Source organism: Amblyomma mixtum, chromosome 3, assembly GCF_055824585.1.
Source record: "Amblyomma mixtum isolate Tamu chromosome 3, ASM5582458v1, whole genome shotgun sequence".
NCBI lineage: Eukaryota > Metazoa > Arthropoda > Arachnida > Ixodida > Ixodidae > Amblyomma > Amblyomma mixtum.
The window spans coordinates 401,032,654-401,049,081 of NC_143014.1; the positions used below are offsets into that span (position 1 = coordinate 401,032,654).

The 16,428-nt window shown below is 45.7% G+C and overlaps 1 protein-coding gene across 1 annotated transcript; it reads right to left on the bottom strand.

Moving 5' to 3' along the window:
* Positions 1–210: 210 nt before the first annotated feature.
* On the bottom strand, positions 211–12,148 carry LOC149357360 (uncharacterized). The gene is made up of 8 exons (XM_089576576.1): positions 12,080–12,148; positions 11,655–11,784; positions 9,880–9,963; positions 9,745–9,801; positions 7,871–7,891; positions 4,659–4,747; positions 1,022–1,235; positions 211–425 (listed from the first exon to the last, which is right to left on the bottom strand). Exons 1-8 carry the CDS (start codon positions 12,146–12,148, stop codon positions 211–213), a joined length of 879 nt encoding a protein of 292 aa, XP_089432702.1.
* Positions 12,149–16,428: the final 4,280 nt, after the last annotated feature.

Here is a 16,428-nt window from a genome sequence, read left to right on the forward strand (position 1 = left end):
ACTATAGCGGCATAATGGCAAGCCACTGTGCCGATAATGGCAAGCTGTACACTGGAATAGTGACGGACTGGCCAGCTGCACTTCAGTCATTGGATGTGATTGTTCCTGAGGTGACACGAAGGCGCAATACAGGAAGCACACCAGTATGAAGGTTCAGGGCTCGCGACACATTTATTTTAAATTTATGTAATATAATCAGCCTAAGTGCTGTCATACAGCTGCGCTAGAAGGCGGCACGGCTGCAATGGAAGGCGGGACGGCTTCCACATTTGCAGGCGAGGATTTTGCTTTTTCCGCTTTGCCCCGCTTCCCCTGCCGACCAGCTTCAGTGAAGAAGCTGCGATGATATTTCCGCGCCGACCCAACCCTGGTGTGAACAGGTGGCTCCGGGGCAGGATGCAGCGCAACATATTTCTGCAGACAGTCTGAAAGAGTAACGCAGGTAACACAAATTGGGTCTCAACTTCATCTTCTTCAGAAAATGTGGCCTATGAATAAGTAATCAGCAAACACAACAAAATTACAGTAAATGGCACCAAAACTTTCAGTGCTCAGCACAAATAAATGTGGCACCATATGATAATGGCGTTTAGAGTAAAATACAGTAAAACTCATTAATTCGAACTCGAAGAGGACCGGAAAACTGTCCGAACTCAGCGAAATTCGAATTATGGCATGGGCGCTAGAATGAGCGGTCATTGCACCCTGCCGTGCAGGCGGAACCCAAAGCAGTCACATCCAGACGTGTTATAGCTAGGCACTACTACACGTTCGTGGCAGGCGATTCTGAGAATTAGACTAGACAGAAGAGCTGCAAGGGGAAGGGGTGTGAGTTACTGACTTATATTTACAGCGAATGTTCTTTGGCAAGTCAGGCCTGTGGGCTGGGAAGGGGGGGGGAGTGGGGGGGTGTCAACCTAAATTTGGAGTCAACTTAGAAATATACATATGTTAGCATGGGCTAGGAAAGGAAAGAATAAGAGAGCCCACAGTAGGACTTCAACTTCCAAAGTGCACTTACTTGCAACTGCCTCAACCTTCTCCGGCGTGGCAGGCATTTTGCTGACTGAGCCTGCCATGCTCCTGCATGCCTGGCCCATGAGGCTGCGTGCAGTAGCCTCCTCCCGTGACCAGACCACTCGGGCCATTTCTAAAGTGAACTTTGCGTCCGAGCGGTTTTGCAGCAGAAAATTCCATTTGGCCTCCGAGATCGAGATTTCTGGGTGCACCTGCACCTGCAGTCATTTAAGAACAATCAGTGGCTTTTCTCCATATTGTACTTTATAACAGTGATACAGAGGTTTTCAAACCGCTGACATGCACAGTGAGAGGGCAATGAGGCAGTCTGCCAGTGTATCTTGTCAACGCTAACAGCTGATGGCAAAGTCTGAATAAAACACAAATGACAGAAACAAACAGACATCGATTGAGAGGACAAAGCACAAAGTGACAGTGAAAAAATACTATCTGTTCAACGTGTACACATCTTTCCATGGAAGCAGTTCACCAACTGTTATATCCATGGCGACATGGAATATGAGGAAACGTGGTACAGAAGTCCTGCCAAAATCCTTGGGGCATACCTAACACCAGAATGTTCATCCACCTTCCATATTCCAAATCCTCATCTACCTTATCAGTCTTTTCCACACATGCTACATTTAGGAGCACCAAATTAGAGACCACCAGACCAAGGAACAGAGAATAGAAGGCAATATTGATCCTGAAAACACGTCTCAATTGAGTAACACAGCCCTGAAAAACCAGCAATGAAGCCAGTAAAAAGCCGCGCTTCCGAAATGATCAAGGTTCAAGCAGGAAACTTGACCTCAGTTGCTTCCTCATAACTTTCCCCTTCATAACAATTGGGCTATGGATTCTCCGTAGTTGCTTTAACCTAGTCAGGAGGTGCCCGTATAGCGTTTGTGCGAGTCTTTTTTGCATTCCTCATGGAAATTTTTCTCCACAATGCAAGTTAGCACATGGCTGGAGATGGCAAAATCTGAATTAAAGACACAAGTTACATGTACAAGCGTTAACAATCCTGGTTATGTACCTGCAACATGCAGAATTGACATTTCTGCTGCACCAGCACGTGCAACCACAGAACAAGAGGAGAAATATGAGACACAAGCGCTGGCTGTCAACTGAAATTTTATTGATGGAAGCCACACTTTATAACAGCGAGGAACAAATGGGAGTGATATCATTGGGGATGATAACAGCATCAATGAACGTAAGCACAGGCAAGCAACATAAGAAGATCAATGCATACCATAACACAGAGAAAAAAACTCAGTTGTTGACCTAAAGGGGCAACTACTGCAGCAAAGAGCAATAAAGGCAGGGCATGCTAAAGCATCTACCGCCTTACACGGTACGCTTCCAAGCTGACACGCCGTCTTGTCGGCACTGTGACCGAGAATCTAGATCTCTCCCAACCGAACCACGCATCCTTTGCACTTACTAATGGGTGCAACCAAATCCGTGTACTTGCGTCAGATAAAACATGACACTCAGTTCATCAAGTGTTCCACACGAGTGGTTCATGTCAGCCAAACTGGCCGGTGCATTGATGAATGTTTGGGGGAGCATGCCCAAAATTTAAGCGATTTAAAGGACAAGTATGCACATTTGGTAGCACACATTAAAAAGTGCAAAGGGTGCATGGTTCGGCTGGGAGCGATCAAGAATCTCTATATAAGTGCCGACGGCACGTTAGCTTGGAAGCATACCATATAAAGAAATATGGCAGTAGGTGCATTGGCACCACTCTTCATCGTTCTTTGCTGCAGAAGTCAACTTTTGAGAAGTGGCCAACGATTGAGTTCTTTTGTCTGTCTGTTTTTCCGTATGCATTGATTTTCTTATGTTGCTTGCTTGCGCATTCATCGATGCTGTCATCATCCACAATTGTATCGCTCCCATTCTTTTCCCACCTGTTCCTCGCTTTTATAAGGTGCTCGCCTTCCATCAATAAAATTTCAGTAGCCATTTAGCTTTTCTGTCTCATATTTCTCCTCTTGTTCTGTGGATGCATGTGCTAAGGCTGCGATATTTCTTAGGTTCACAATGCACCGACTCGCCCACAAAGAAGTTTCAGTGAAACAGCAACTGTCCCTCCTGTGCATTGCTGGCAGCCAAAATACCATCTAATGGCTGCCTCGGCAGTAATCAAGGAGCTCGTCCCAAGGCAAGCCATCCTGTGGGTACAGAAACGGACATGCCACACCAATGTTGTGCGTCTTCTTTCTCATCAAGAAATGACAGTGCAAGTGGCAGTAGCTAGCACAGCGTGCCTTTATGCAAAAGCTGCGAGACCCAACAGAATAGTTATCTGTGCTTCCAGGACAGAAAGCTAATTTTCGAAGCAAAAGGATCACTACGCTAGGCAAACCCAGTTTCGCGGTGGGCCCAAGTTTCACCTTCAAATGACGTTAAGCTTCGAAAGCAAAGGAAAGGCACATAACTGGTCCCCTGGGACAGTGGACACCTTAGTCGTGCTTTAAGCTATGAAACCGACGGAACCGGACCTTGGAAATCAAAGGAAAGGCACAGTGGATAGTGGACACGTCAGTCGTACTTTAATCTATGTGGCGGTAGTGACAGATGTGCGCTGCACGCGTTGGCATTGACAACATTGTGGCAGAAACACGGCACCCAAGCCATAGGCCGTAGGCATTCATCGTGTTCACTGGCGTTGGCAATATTTTAGACTTCGATGACTTTAAGGAAAGGAAGTGCGCCTAACTGGCTCCCTGGACGCCTGAATCGAGCTTTGAGGTACGTGGGGTGGTGAAAGAAAGATGTGGGCTGCACGCATTAGCGCTAACATTTTGACAGACACGTGGCACTGAAGCAATAGGTCACAGCGTTCATTGGGTGAGCAAACTCTCGCGATCAACCATTAAATGCTACCTCCCAGGGTGAGCGCGCTGCCTATCCAGTGTATGGAACACCCTGAACGTTTACAGACGCCAAGCCACACATAGCTGCCGATACGCCATAGCTTTCGCTCTCTAACCAGGATCAGCAGTAGTTGAGCCGCAGCTAGTTTTTTTATACACCCCCATGGAACAAGACAAAGCATGTGAAAGAAGAAATATGCCAACCAAAAAAAGATGAAAACACAAGGACAGAACAACAAAGGACAAAGGCTAGACTAACAACTGAATTCTTTATTGAGCACAGACCGCCAGGTAATCTCTAGGCATGCGCCAAGACAAGATAGACACTCAAACATGGTCATTCAAATAATCAAATTCTTTTGTCGTCAGCACAATCGATGGCAAACTGACGCAAGCATCACCTTTTTCAGATACTTAAAAGTGCCGACGATAGCACCGACGACAAAAGAATTTATTTGAATGACCATGTTTAAGTTTCTGTCTTTCCATGGTGCATGTGTAGAGATTACCTGGCAGTCTATGCTGAATAAAGAATTCAGTTGTTAGTCTAGCCTTTGTCCTGTGTTTTTCTCTCCTTTTGTTTTCGTCTTTTTTTGGTTGGTATATTTCTTCTTTAAGATGACATACCAACAGGCCCAACTTTCTGCCCTGCTCTAGACAAAGCAGTCTTAACGAAGTATTACGAAAGGGGCTTAGTACGATATGTAACTTGCGAACTCTTGCTACTGAAGTAAACATGTACATACTCACCTGTCCATTCACGGCATCAAGTGCGTTTATTGGCAGGACAGCAGCAGCGCTTGCTTCCGCAGTGGACGCAGTGGCTTCCTCTGCACATGCTGCGGTCAGAAAATGTCCACTTTTGGCATGAAATGCAAATCAAATCAAATCAAATCGTCTTTATTTCTCTCTCAAGTAGAAAAGGGGGTGACGGGTAAAAGCCGCATGACTGCGGCTTGACAAAGCCCGGCCCCCTCTATGTACAGTTCGGCAGTATTGCTCGTGCACATACAGAATTAAATTTCACACTTCCTCTCAGACCTAAAATTTTGCACCCTACAGAACAAAATCACTTCAAATGAAAGCACATGCAGTTTTAAATACATTCGAAACACACATTCTAGAACACATCAGGTTTTAAACATAAAAATTTCAAACACACTCAGATTAAAAACACGTTCAGTTCAATAATTTTCAATTTTTTTAAAATTCTGGAAAAGACGTTACCTTTAGTGGTAGCAGAAATTAAGACATTTTACAACAAAAAAGCACCAATAAAAAATAAAAGGCACCAAGAAAAACACAAAACGCAAAAATACAAGAGAATCATGTGATGTTGGCTGCAAGGAAATGTGCATGTAGCGCTCGTAATGACAATTTTTCCGGGAAGGTATCGATGAGCGCAAGGCTATTTAGAAGAATAGCAGCATGATACGAAATGGACTGGCGACCGTACTCTGTACGACAGTGAGGCACCACCCATGCGTCACTATGACGTGTATTGTAAATGCAAGTGCGGGGGCGAAGGTTTAACAAATTCAGGATGCTGTGATTGCACGCCGATACGGATGAGCGATATGTACAAGATAGACGGTAAGGATAAATGCATTCCGTGGGAAGAAGCTTATAGCGCAAGAAGTAATCGGAAGTGTGTGCATGACAAGGGACAATAGCAATAGCACGCAAGGCACGTTTCTGGTAGATTTTAAGTTTCTGTATGTTTTCTTTCGTTGTAGTTGACCAGACTAAATGGCAGTAGTTAAGTGTCGACAAAAATAGTGCGTTATAAATTAAGCGTTTAACTGTTGTTGGCAAGATGTTGCGGTGTCTGTTTAGTATCCCGCAAACCTTATTAAGTTTGTTGCAAAGCCCATCAACATGCTTGTTCCAAGTTAGAGTTTCCGATAATGTTACGCCAAGAGTCTTAATTTCATTAATAATGCTTACCTCTTCGCAGTCTAAAAGAATTTTGCCCTTGATGTTTACCTTTGTGTTCTTAGTACGGAAAAGAATAGCTTGAGTTTTTTTGGTATTCAACCGCAGGTAATTTGTTTGCGACAAGTCTCTAACTAATGATAAAGCGTGATTTGCCGAGCAGACTAGATCATCAGTATTTGCCCCTCTGAAAAACATAGCAGTATCATCCGCGTACCCAACCCATGTAGCTGTGTTTAGAAGAGAAAAAATGTCGTTAATATAAACAACAAATAGCAGAGGTCCTAGAATACTCCCTTGCGGTACGCCGGAAGTGATGGTTCTTATGTCGGAATTATGATTGTTATTGCTGACATACTGGCACCTGTTTTGAAGGTATGAGGAAAGGAGACGATTTGCACTACCGCGTATTCCGTAATGCTGCAGCTTAGATAATAAGGTTACATGATGTACGCAGTCAAATGCTTTCGTGAAATCAATATACAGTCCTAGTACAAGTTCTTTGTGTTCAAAAGCGTCAATAATGAATTCTTTTTCTGTTAATAGTGCCAATTCTGTGGATTTGCCTTTCAGGAAGCCATACTGGTGCGGCGAGATAAGTGAGAATTTGTTTAAAAAGTTGTAAAGGCGTGTGTGCATTATTTTCTCCAAGCCTTTTGAAAATATGGGTAGTACGGAGATGGGACGATAGTTATTTATGGCATTTTTATCACCCCCTTTATGTAGAGCTACCACTTTTGCAATCTGCATGTTCTTGGGAAAACTGCTGTACTCCAGAGCTAAGTTGTATATCTTATTCAGGACAGGTGCGATCAGGTCGAGGATATATTTCACTGGGGCAATCTGCATGTCGTTCACATCATGTGATTTAGAATTTTTCATTGTCTGGAATGCAGCAATGATTTCAGTCTCAGTTGTGGGGAAAAACACCATACTGTTACTAACTGCACTTGGTCCAGGAAGTGGGACAGAGCTTATTGCTGGTTTACTGTTTGAGGTGCCAACACTAATAAAATGGTCATTAAGCATATCAGATAGCTGTTTGTCAGCCACAATGTTATTACCCACACTCAAACTGGTGAGTACAGCTGGGCTTTTACTTCGAAGAAGACTGTTTAACCGCTTCCATAATAAATCAGGGTTTTTAATTGCATCACTGAACTGCGCCATTAAGTACTGATCTTTAGCCTTCTTAAGCTTAGCATTTAGACGATTCCTGAACGACTTAAATGCTTTAAAATCTGACGCATCTTTTGATTTTATGAATTTCCAGTATAGTGCATTTTTAAATTTAATTTGAGCTAGTAGGTAGCTTGTAATCCATGGCTTTCGAGAGTTTTTGGCACTCGAGCGTGTCGTGTAAGGAAAATGCTTTTTGTATATGTCTGTAATATCTGACAGGAAAGCGTCATACATGGAATCAACATCAGTGTTTTTAAGAACAAGAGCCCAGTTGTGGGCCTGAATATCAGCACGAAAACTGTTTAAAGAAGCATTAGTGATCTTTTGAAAAAACCATGTAGATGAGTTTGGCCAACCCAGAAATCATGACCACGAGTCAATAGATAGGCTGCGGAAACCTGGAAGTCCGCTACCGATCAAAGCCAGGACTACATCATGGCACGGGCTGCCCTGCACACAGAAGTTGGGTGCAGTGCTGGAGATTACTACCTCCTGCCCTGCATGCATGTGGCAAGCAGCAGCTAAGAACAGCTCTGCTTCATCTCCCATCGCAAGCAGTGGCTCAGCAAGGGTGTGCTTAATCCTTTTATCACAACATACAGCAGGAGTGTGCAGAAAAGATGTGCAGTGTTTCTGTGACTCTCGAAGTCTCCATGCTGCAACCAGTTTCTTTGGCCAAAACAGGTCTAGCCACCATGATTAAGGAGTTTTCACTGTGCACAGTAGCCGACTTCAAGGTTTCTGCAACTTACCCATTGTGCAGGATGCGGAAAGTACACGTCTATTAAAAAGAAGAAAAGGAAACAAAGCTGGTCTCTGATGGATGAACAAAACACTAGACTCACCATAGGGTACCGCAACTTCATCTGGAGATGTAAAAGACAGGGCTGAATCACCATGTGAACAAGCAAAACCAATCTCACTACAGGTCACTAATGGTTCGAGAAAATCTAACACTCACCACAATGCATATCAGCTTCAGCTGGAAATGTGCCAGCCAGGGCAGAGCCACCATCTAAACAAACAAAACCATTATGAAAAAAGTACTGTACAGCGTTTCGCTGCATTTCTGGCTAATTAAAATAACACATTACACATGAAACCACTGTGGCTTTTGAATTAAAGCCTTAAATTCAAATATCCCATTGACCTATGCATTGTCCTGCATCAATACAGAATGTTTCCTGAGCATATCAGGACTGCAGTGCAAGGGTTCAGAAGAAAGTTAATGCCTCGTGCCTGTATCATTACCCTTTTACAAAGGGTATTCGCTTCACTGTATCCCACACAGCGTCAACAGCGCAAAACAGAGCAGGTAGGCATAGGATTAGACGCGTGCAGCCTTTCATCATGCTCCATGTACAACAAATTGCAGCCACTGTGATGTTGCTGCATGTTCCAACTCTCGTTGAATGTTTGACTAAATCCCATCTGGTGAGGGGGGAACACAACCGCAAATATATTAACTCTCCAAATTAGAGACAAGGAAAAGAGCTGTCTTGGGGTCCGCATGCGTCTCTTGTTCAATATGAGCATGAATGCTTTTACTGCCATATCGGGCCTTGCCACACAATATGGAGGAAGAAAAGAATTTTGGAAAGGCCGTTAAGTCACATTTTTTCAGGCCAAACATGAGGGCTCCTCCTTACTTATTGGCCGCCGTTTCACTGTGTATGCGCAGCAAACACTCTTGCAGACAACGCTGCGCTCAAAATTATTGCCTGTGCCATCGGCCAAAGACTCCCAGTAGTCCATGCGAAAACATGAGACTTAAAGCACACTTTCTGTCACACAATCCAGACAGCAAGGGCCTCTCCTGAGCTTTCCTTCCTCCATGTCATGCAGCGACTACTACAGATAAGTCATCTCCTGTGAGAGATTGGCAATGGCTCCCAGAACACTCTAGTTAGACACTCTTTCAATTTCTTTTTTTGGCCAACCATGCCCCATAGTATTCCAGGTGAGCAGGGAACCCATGCAGGCCCAAAAACATCAACCGTTTCCTTTTTTTTTTCTGATATGGCGAGCCGCCGCGGTGGCTCAGTGGTTATGGTGATCGGCTGCTGACCCGAAAGACGCGGGTTCGATCCCGGCCGCGGCGGTTGAATTTCTTTGGAGGAGAAATTCGAGGCCCGTGTACTGTGCGATGTCAGTGCACGTTAAAGAACCCCAGGTGGTCAAAATTTCCGGAGCCCTCCACTACGGCGTCTCTCATAGCCTTAGTCGCTTTGGGACGTTAAACCACATAAACCAACCAACCAACCTGATATGGCGAGTGTTCGTTCATTTGCTGTTATACTCCACTGTACAAAGGGGCTTCATATCACCATTCAGAAATCAGCTTCTCTTTGCAAAGGTAAGTGCTACCCGGGTTCCTATTCTTACTTTTACCTCTCAAAGAACCAGCCCTCTAGGAGACTTTAAATGTTGCCCAATTATCATATTTACTTGATATTAATGCGCACCTTTTCCCCAGAAAAGTGCCTAAAAATGGCCCCCTCACAATCTTCACAACTGGTCTAAGACTGCTTTGCTTTGCGAGCACAACACCCGCTTATACTGCTTCAGAAAAATGATTCGAGGGATCCAGTGCACAAAGGATAAAGTAAGATTACTAGCCTTAAGGACTGGCCTCAGCTAATTCACCTTCTGTCCTCATATCCCTGTACTCTTAATGTTTTAGGGAGCTGGAAATATAAATTAGCAGTTAGAAATGTACCTGCAGCGCCAGCAGCACTTGTGATGGCCGTCAACATCTTTTCAGGAAGTTTTGAGCCTGCAAATATATGAAGCGAAACACAGATTGCAGGCTGCTCCAGTCTGACATGATATCAGGGAATATCACAAGTGTTACCTGAGTCCAAAGAGGGAGGCATGATGTATTCTGCGATGACTTCACCACGCTGCTGGCACCTTTGAATGCAGCTGGCTATTTCGTCTGTGGTTATTGAAATACACAAAAATATACACTGGGGAACGACAATACAGTGTAGCAGGGAATGGCCCCCATTACATAAAAGGTACAACCGTGTCTGCAAATGGCTTCTGTTTATCTCTTCCTAGCTCATAAAAGCTTCTTTTACAGTGAAAGTGCATCTCTGTCATTAGAATTCAGCACTCTATAGGAGGTATTCACTGAGGCCGCGCTACCAGACGGCGCGAGCATCGCCGCGGCAAAAGCGCCATGTTTGCGGTCGTTTCACGCCAGCTCGTGCAGTAATCACGGTACGCCGTGAGGTACCCGGCCTGAACTTTAAGTGATCCGTAACATATTTGCACGTTGTTAAAGGCATCAGCGACCGCGTATGCTTATTGTGCATGAAGTTTGCAGCAAAATTCCTCTGTGCCAGGATAACAGAGCTGCCTCAACTCGGCAGCAAAACTGGCTGGCTTCACTGCACGCAAAAATGTACACTACTTGCAGCTTTTAATATCAGTTGATAACTGTCAGCTAGTCATGCAGGGCACATCGTGGATAAACAGCACAATTAACTACCGAAATTCCAAAACTGGCGCCGCAAAAACCAATAATTCCAGCGGCAGAACGGTCAAACAAATGCTCGCAGCACGAACGTCAGACCCAGCGAGAATATTTTGCAGTTTTGATTGTAGCTACGTAGCGCTGCTTCGAATGCACAAGACGTCTAGCCGTAGCAACACGCCACTTTCAGCTGATAGAGGTGACAAGTTAAGCTACAGCTAAGCGAACAGACTCTTCGAATTACTCACCTCTCCAAAAACGTCACTTCGGCCTTCGGCACCTCGGCCTTCGGCACCGTAAGCAAGGCTCTTGGACTCACCCACTTGTCAAGTAATTGCACCCTCTCATAGGTTTGTATGCTTTAATTCCTTGGCCTGTCAGCAAAGTTAAGCCGTGCACAAGGTGGGCCTCGATACCAGTGAATTAAACGCGCGGCAGCAGTCCTGTACGTCGCATACCATGCCGGCGCCTTCGCATTCCTACGGGGGTCGACCTTTTCACAAAGTAGAACCTTCTGAGCGTGCCCGCTCTTTTCTGCTTCGCACAGTTCACGGAATATTCACTCAGTCACGCGGCGGTACGGGTCGGACAGAAATTATCTGCGGCGAGACGCGAAATACACTCACATTTCACCCATCACCAGCTATTTAAACGCTGCGGGTGGCTGCGGAGGACGCGCGCGCGACCACCACCAAGGCGAATGCCGCGCCGGCCGCTAGCGCCCCTTGCGGATGACGTCATGTGAATACCTCCTATTGATAGAGGCCAACAGCAAGTCAGTGTACCTTTAAACAAGTCACTCTATATATCCGCAAGTTTATTTGCATGAAGCAAGATTGAGATCAGTAAAGAGGGGAGCATAGTTTGAGCCTTGCAAGGAATATTGAAGTAATCATAACGCCACGAAATGCCATAAATTTGCTGCACTTTATATTTACACCTGCAGGGCCTCATGAATACTGTTATGTATATGACAAATAGAGTACTCAGGCAGGAAATAACTACTGCATCTGCCCGAGAAAGCTGAAAGGCAAACAACTTCATCTTCCTCTTCTTCCAAGGCATGTGTTATTGAGATCATCTCAAGAGGAAACGAGTTTCAAGTATTATGCCACCTGACTCCCAAAAATAAAACCAAAGGTGCTCACCAATTTTCTTTAGCAGGGTGCTAGTAAGTTGCCGATTTAACTCATTGGCAGCCTGCAATTCCTTTTTCAGCCGCCGGTTTTCTTTTTCCTTGTACACCAGGGCATCCTTTACGCGGTCTAACTCTGCAGTCTAAAAAATTAGAATGCACAAAACCAATAATGTTGAAAAGAGAAATAACATGCACCAATATGTTGCCACGAGTGATGCTGCACGTAAAGTAAAAAAAAATCCTCCAATAAATTTACCCTGTTTTGCTCGTGCTCCTCGATGATTTCAGTATGGAGGCTGCTGCATGCAGCTTTCTGCCTCTTTAGCGCTTCTTTGCGTTGTGGCAAGCTCTGCTATAGAAAATACAGTGACTTGACTTGTTGGTAGAGTACAAGCCTACAGAATACAAAGAATACACATCAGACAGCATGCTCACCCGCTTTTCACCTGGCACCCTTTTATCTTCTTCCTCGGTTATGATGACGCGCGGCACAGGTTCCCGCATCAGCTTTATTTTTTTTCGCAAGGAATCAAGAGTATCTGAAAAGAGAATGTTGTCCAGATTTGAATTGGTTGCATTCATCGGTTAAAATGTGGCAACTTTCCAGCTTTAATACAGGTATCAGATGAAAAACTTTGCATTGCTTTGGTGCTGGTGATCAAGCTGCCATCAGCTAAGCTTAGCGCTTGCCAACACCAAATGTGTCTAACTCAAAACGACACAATATTACACAATCTGTGTTTCTGTACATCGACCATCGGTACGGCGGTATCTGTTATCGCGGTTGAGAACATGTAAGATAATATTTTCTACATTGTAGGTATTGGTATTGTAGGTACAGCCAAGTGTGGGGACACAACCATATAACTTTACTGCTTGCGCTTCGCCTGGTCGTCGCCCTCCCAGCAGCGGACCAATAACTAAACACAGTCGAAGGCAGCCATCTGGCCACGGCCGCAAGGCGAACACGGCTGTGAAAAGCGCTTGTGAAGAGTGCTTAGAAGCAAACCAAGCGAAATGTTAGCGTAGCTGCTCTGCTAAGGCCAAACTGTGCCTATGCGGTTCGCATGTCTATTCGGACTGCCGCGGTGGCTCGGTGGCTTTGGCGTTCCGCTGCTGATCCCAACGTCGAGGGTTCAATCTCGGCCGTGGCGGCCGATTTGCGAAGGAGACTAGGTACGAAAACGGCCTTGTGCTGTGCGATGTCAGCGCACGTTAAAAGAACCCCGAAAGGTCTGAATCAATCCGAAGCCCTTCCTTTATCCCTCATGGTCCATGTGTCGCTTCGGTACGTTTAACCCCACAAATTAAAATTGTCTACTCGACTGCGCACGAACGCAAATGTTGTAAGTCAATGTCAGTACCTTTGCGTCTGTACAGCCAACACCAGCAAAGCGTACACCGACAACCACAGGCCGGGCAGGTGCCAGGCATATTCAAGGCACATTTGCAGCCAACGGCGAATGCTGCTCAGGGCCGGAGCAAACAGCTCGCGCGCGCTACACAAGCCTGGCGCAGGCTAAGCGCTCTTGAGATACGGTTAAGGAAATCATACAAGGGCAGGCTTACCTCCGAGTGCGAGAACGAATGCTGGGTAGTAACCTTCTACGTCTCCGTTCTCGCTCGACCAAAAAGCTTGCAGCTTCTTCCCACTGTCGAAATCTTCTTCGCTAGTCGGTGAAAAACCTTTGATCAGCCGGACCGGCAATATAACCTTAAATCGGTCTTCATACTTCACAAACGCTAGCATAATGCCAGAAAAAGCACGTGCACACGTGGTTCGAGGTTCCTTGGTGCAAAAAAACTACAGCCACGGTAACAAAACCGTGCCACAAAACCGACAAAGCAACGACGGTGACAACAAAGCGCTCGGAGTTTTGTTGCTGTTATTCGGCTACGGCGTGGCTACGGCTGCGTCTGCTAATGGCTGCGTGCGGTATTCGGAACCGAAACCACACCTTGGTTCGGTTCACCTTCGATAGCAGTGAAAAAAGCAGAATTGATATGCGGATTGAACCTTATCAATAAATCCCCGATACATTCGTCGCGAATATCATTGGTAAAGGTTGCGCGAAAAAACAGGACAAAAATGAAGAAACACATACGACATGTACACGGCGTACACGTACGTGCGTCTTAATTTTTGTCCTGTTTTCTTTCGCGCAAGTACAGTCTTTACGAAAAATAACCAAGCTGCGTGGTTTGCTCCTCATTCGTATACCAGAGCCCTCACGGCTTCCCTAAATACCAGCAGTTCTTTGACGGTGAGGAGAGAGGTTCTTCTTACCATACAGAGATTTACAGCCTGAGGGCTGGCATAATAGCTTTAATATACGAGTGAGAAGCAAACTGGGTATAGCCTGGTTACTTTTGGCAAAGACTGTACATACCTTTACCACAGATGAACCAACTCGCCCAAGAGCGAGTTTTAATGAAACGAATATCATTGCATGACATAGTCAGGCTGACACCCAGAAAATACTACTCCTTATTCCCCCTCTCAAACAATTTAAGTACAAGGGAGCGTCACATATATCACTGCATGACATGGAGTTATGTCCACGAGAATTCTATAGGTAAACAGGATTTTTACTCGTGCGCTGGTACAATGAATGACTCATTTTCTGAAGTTGATTCTTGCCATGGACAGGGGTACATGTCTGTGCGTTCTAAATAGCCCCAGAGGTTGAGCCTACCCCATCTGTGCTGGTTCGGACGAAAAGCCTTTGGCGTGCAGTCGGCACCGCGTGTCAGAAATAATCGGGGGCTGTGCCCGCCGCGGTGGCTCAGTGGTTCAGGCGCTCGTCTAGTGAGCCGGAGTACCCGGGTGCGAGCCCGACCGCGGCGGCCGCGTTTCGATGGAGGCGAAACGCAAAAGGCGCCCGTGCTGTGCAATGTCAGTGCACGTTAAACATCCCTAGGTGGTCGAAATTTCCGGAGCCTTTCACCACGGCACCTCTTTCGCTCTTTCTTCTTTCCCTACCACCTTCCTCCCTTTCCTTACGGCGTGATTCAGGTGCCCACCGATATAGGTATGTGAGACAGTCACTGCTCAATTTCCTTTCCTCAAAAACGAATTTACTAATCGGGGGGTTGCGTAAAAAAAATCTGTATCATGTCAGCCGTTTGCCGCATAATGTTCCAGATGGGGTCATACGATTCAGCGTTCTCGCGACAGGGATTCGAACCGGCGGCCTATACTCGGGGGCTGCCTAAAAAAATCGTATCATGGTAATTTGTGATTCTAGAGACTGGGGATTGATTGGTGTGTGACAGGCAATGATGACCACTTAATGAAATCATTGCAATTAATTGATTAATTAAAGAAATACAAAATGAAAAATGGTTTTTAAGGTGTCAGAATGCCCAGAATGAAAAGCTAACGCTTGATGATGCTAATTAAGAAAAATTATTGTGTGTAATTGGTCAATTAATAAATTCAAACAATTAAAAAAATTGAATGCATTAAAAGGTGTCAAACTGCTCAGAATGGAAAGCTATAACCCACTACGCTATCGGGTCATACCCAAAGCGTAGCTTAAGTGTCCTGTGCATTTTTTTTCCCTGGTAGTACATTACAATTCGTATCTGAACGGTGCAGGCAAAAGCCAGTCGCGTACGAAACTCGCTCGCGGCCGATTCTGTGTTGTACATGCGTCTGCTAGGTTGCTCGTCGCTGGTGCCGGTGCGGAACTCACAGCATCCGCGATTACGTAATCCACTGAGATCGTACTCTGCCGCTCATACGTATCCGAAGTTTAGTGACATTGACAATGTCTGGATCTGCTCCTAAAAAACAGCGTAAGCATTATCTGGAGCCCGGTGCTTACTTTGACGTCCCGAGCACAACTCTCTGCAGGCGTCAAAAGGGCCATTCTTTGGCAGCCGCTGTCGATCCGCTAAGTGCCGCCGTGCTCACGATCAAACCTCCAAGTGCTCAAGGTGTCTCCAGCGGTCCGCCAAGCGCACCTCCCACTGAAAGTACCGCGTGGCACAACGCGAACGACACAGCGGGCAATACGGAGCCGAGGGATGAACTGCAATGCACTGACTACCCGGACGTTCTGCCCATTGAAGGTACCGCGCAAGACGGAGCCAGCGATGCTGCGGCCGACGTAGAACTTCCAAGCTACGACTTACAAAAGGGCGAGTTGCAATTAGGAAGTGACACTTGCACCGACGCCAGTTCTGATATGAGTGGTGACATGAGCAGTGACTACGACTTTGAAAATGAGTTGCAACCAGAAAGTGGCATCTGCAGCAACGCCAGTTCTGATTTGTGTGGTGACATTGGGATCAACAGTCAGCAGAACTTTCATAATGATGCACTGCGGCCAGAAAGTGACACTTCCAGTGAGCCGGTTCTGATATGGGTGATGTCACTGGTGCCAATAGTGACAGTCTCAGCGAAGAATTTGAGAATTCTGAAGAAGGAGATGATGAGCTGCCATCATCCTTTGTGCAGTTCAGCAATGAAAAGTTGCCAAATGCAGAGGTTACCAAGATGGGTGCAATAGCTGCTGTTATGGCATATGCAGTATCACATGGCCTAACATGGGCTGCATTGGGGGATTTAACCAAGCTAATAAATTTCCTTTTTGGACGTAATGTCCTGCCCCAAAGCACATATGCTTTTCGCAAACTGTGGTGCAAGGAAAAAGAAGACGTTGTGCAGTACCATTATTTTTGTGAGACGTGCAGTGCTCTCCTGAATGTCGTTGAGAAGTCAGCACAGTGCCTGAACTGCCAGCACACCAATGCCCTGCAGACGCTCAAAGACCGCG

Coding starts and splice junctions, on each gene's coding strand:
- LOC149357360 (XM_089576576.1), bottom strand. CDS start 12,148: ATGCGGGAACCTGTGCCGCGCGTCATCATAACCGAGGAAGAAGATAAA. Junction 7,892..9,744: donor AAGTGCTGCTGGCGCTGCAG/GTACATTTCTAA, acceptor TTACATCTCCAG/ATGAAGTTGCGGTACCCTAT. Junction 4,748..7,870: donor TGAAGTTGCGGTACCCTATG/GTGAGTCTAGTG, acceptor TTCTGACCGCAG/CATGTGCAGAGGAAGCCACT.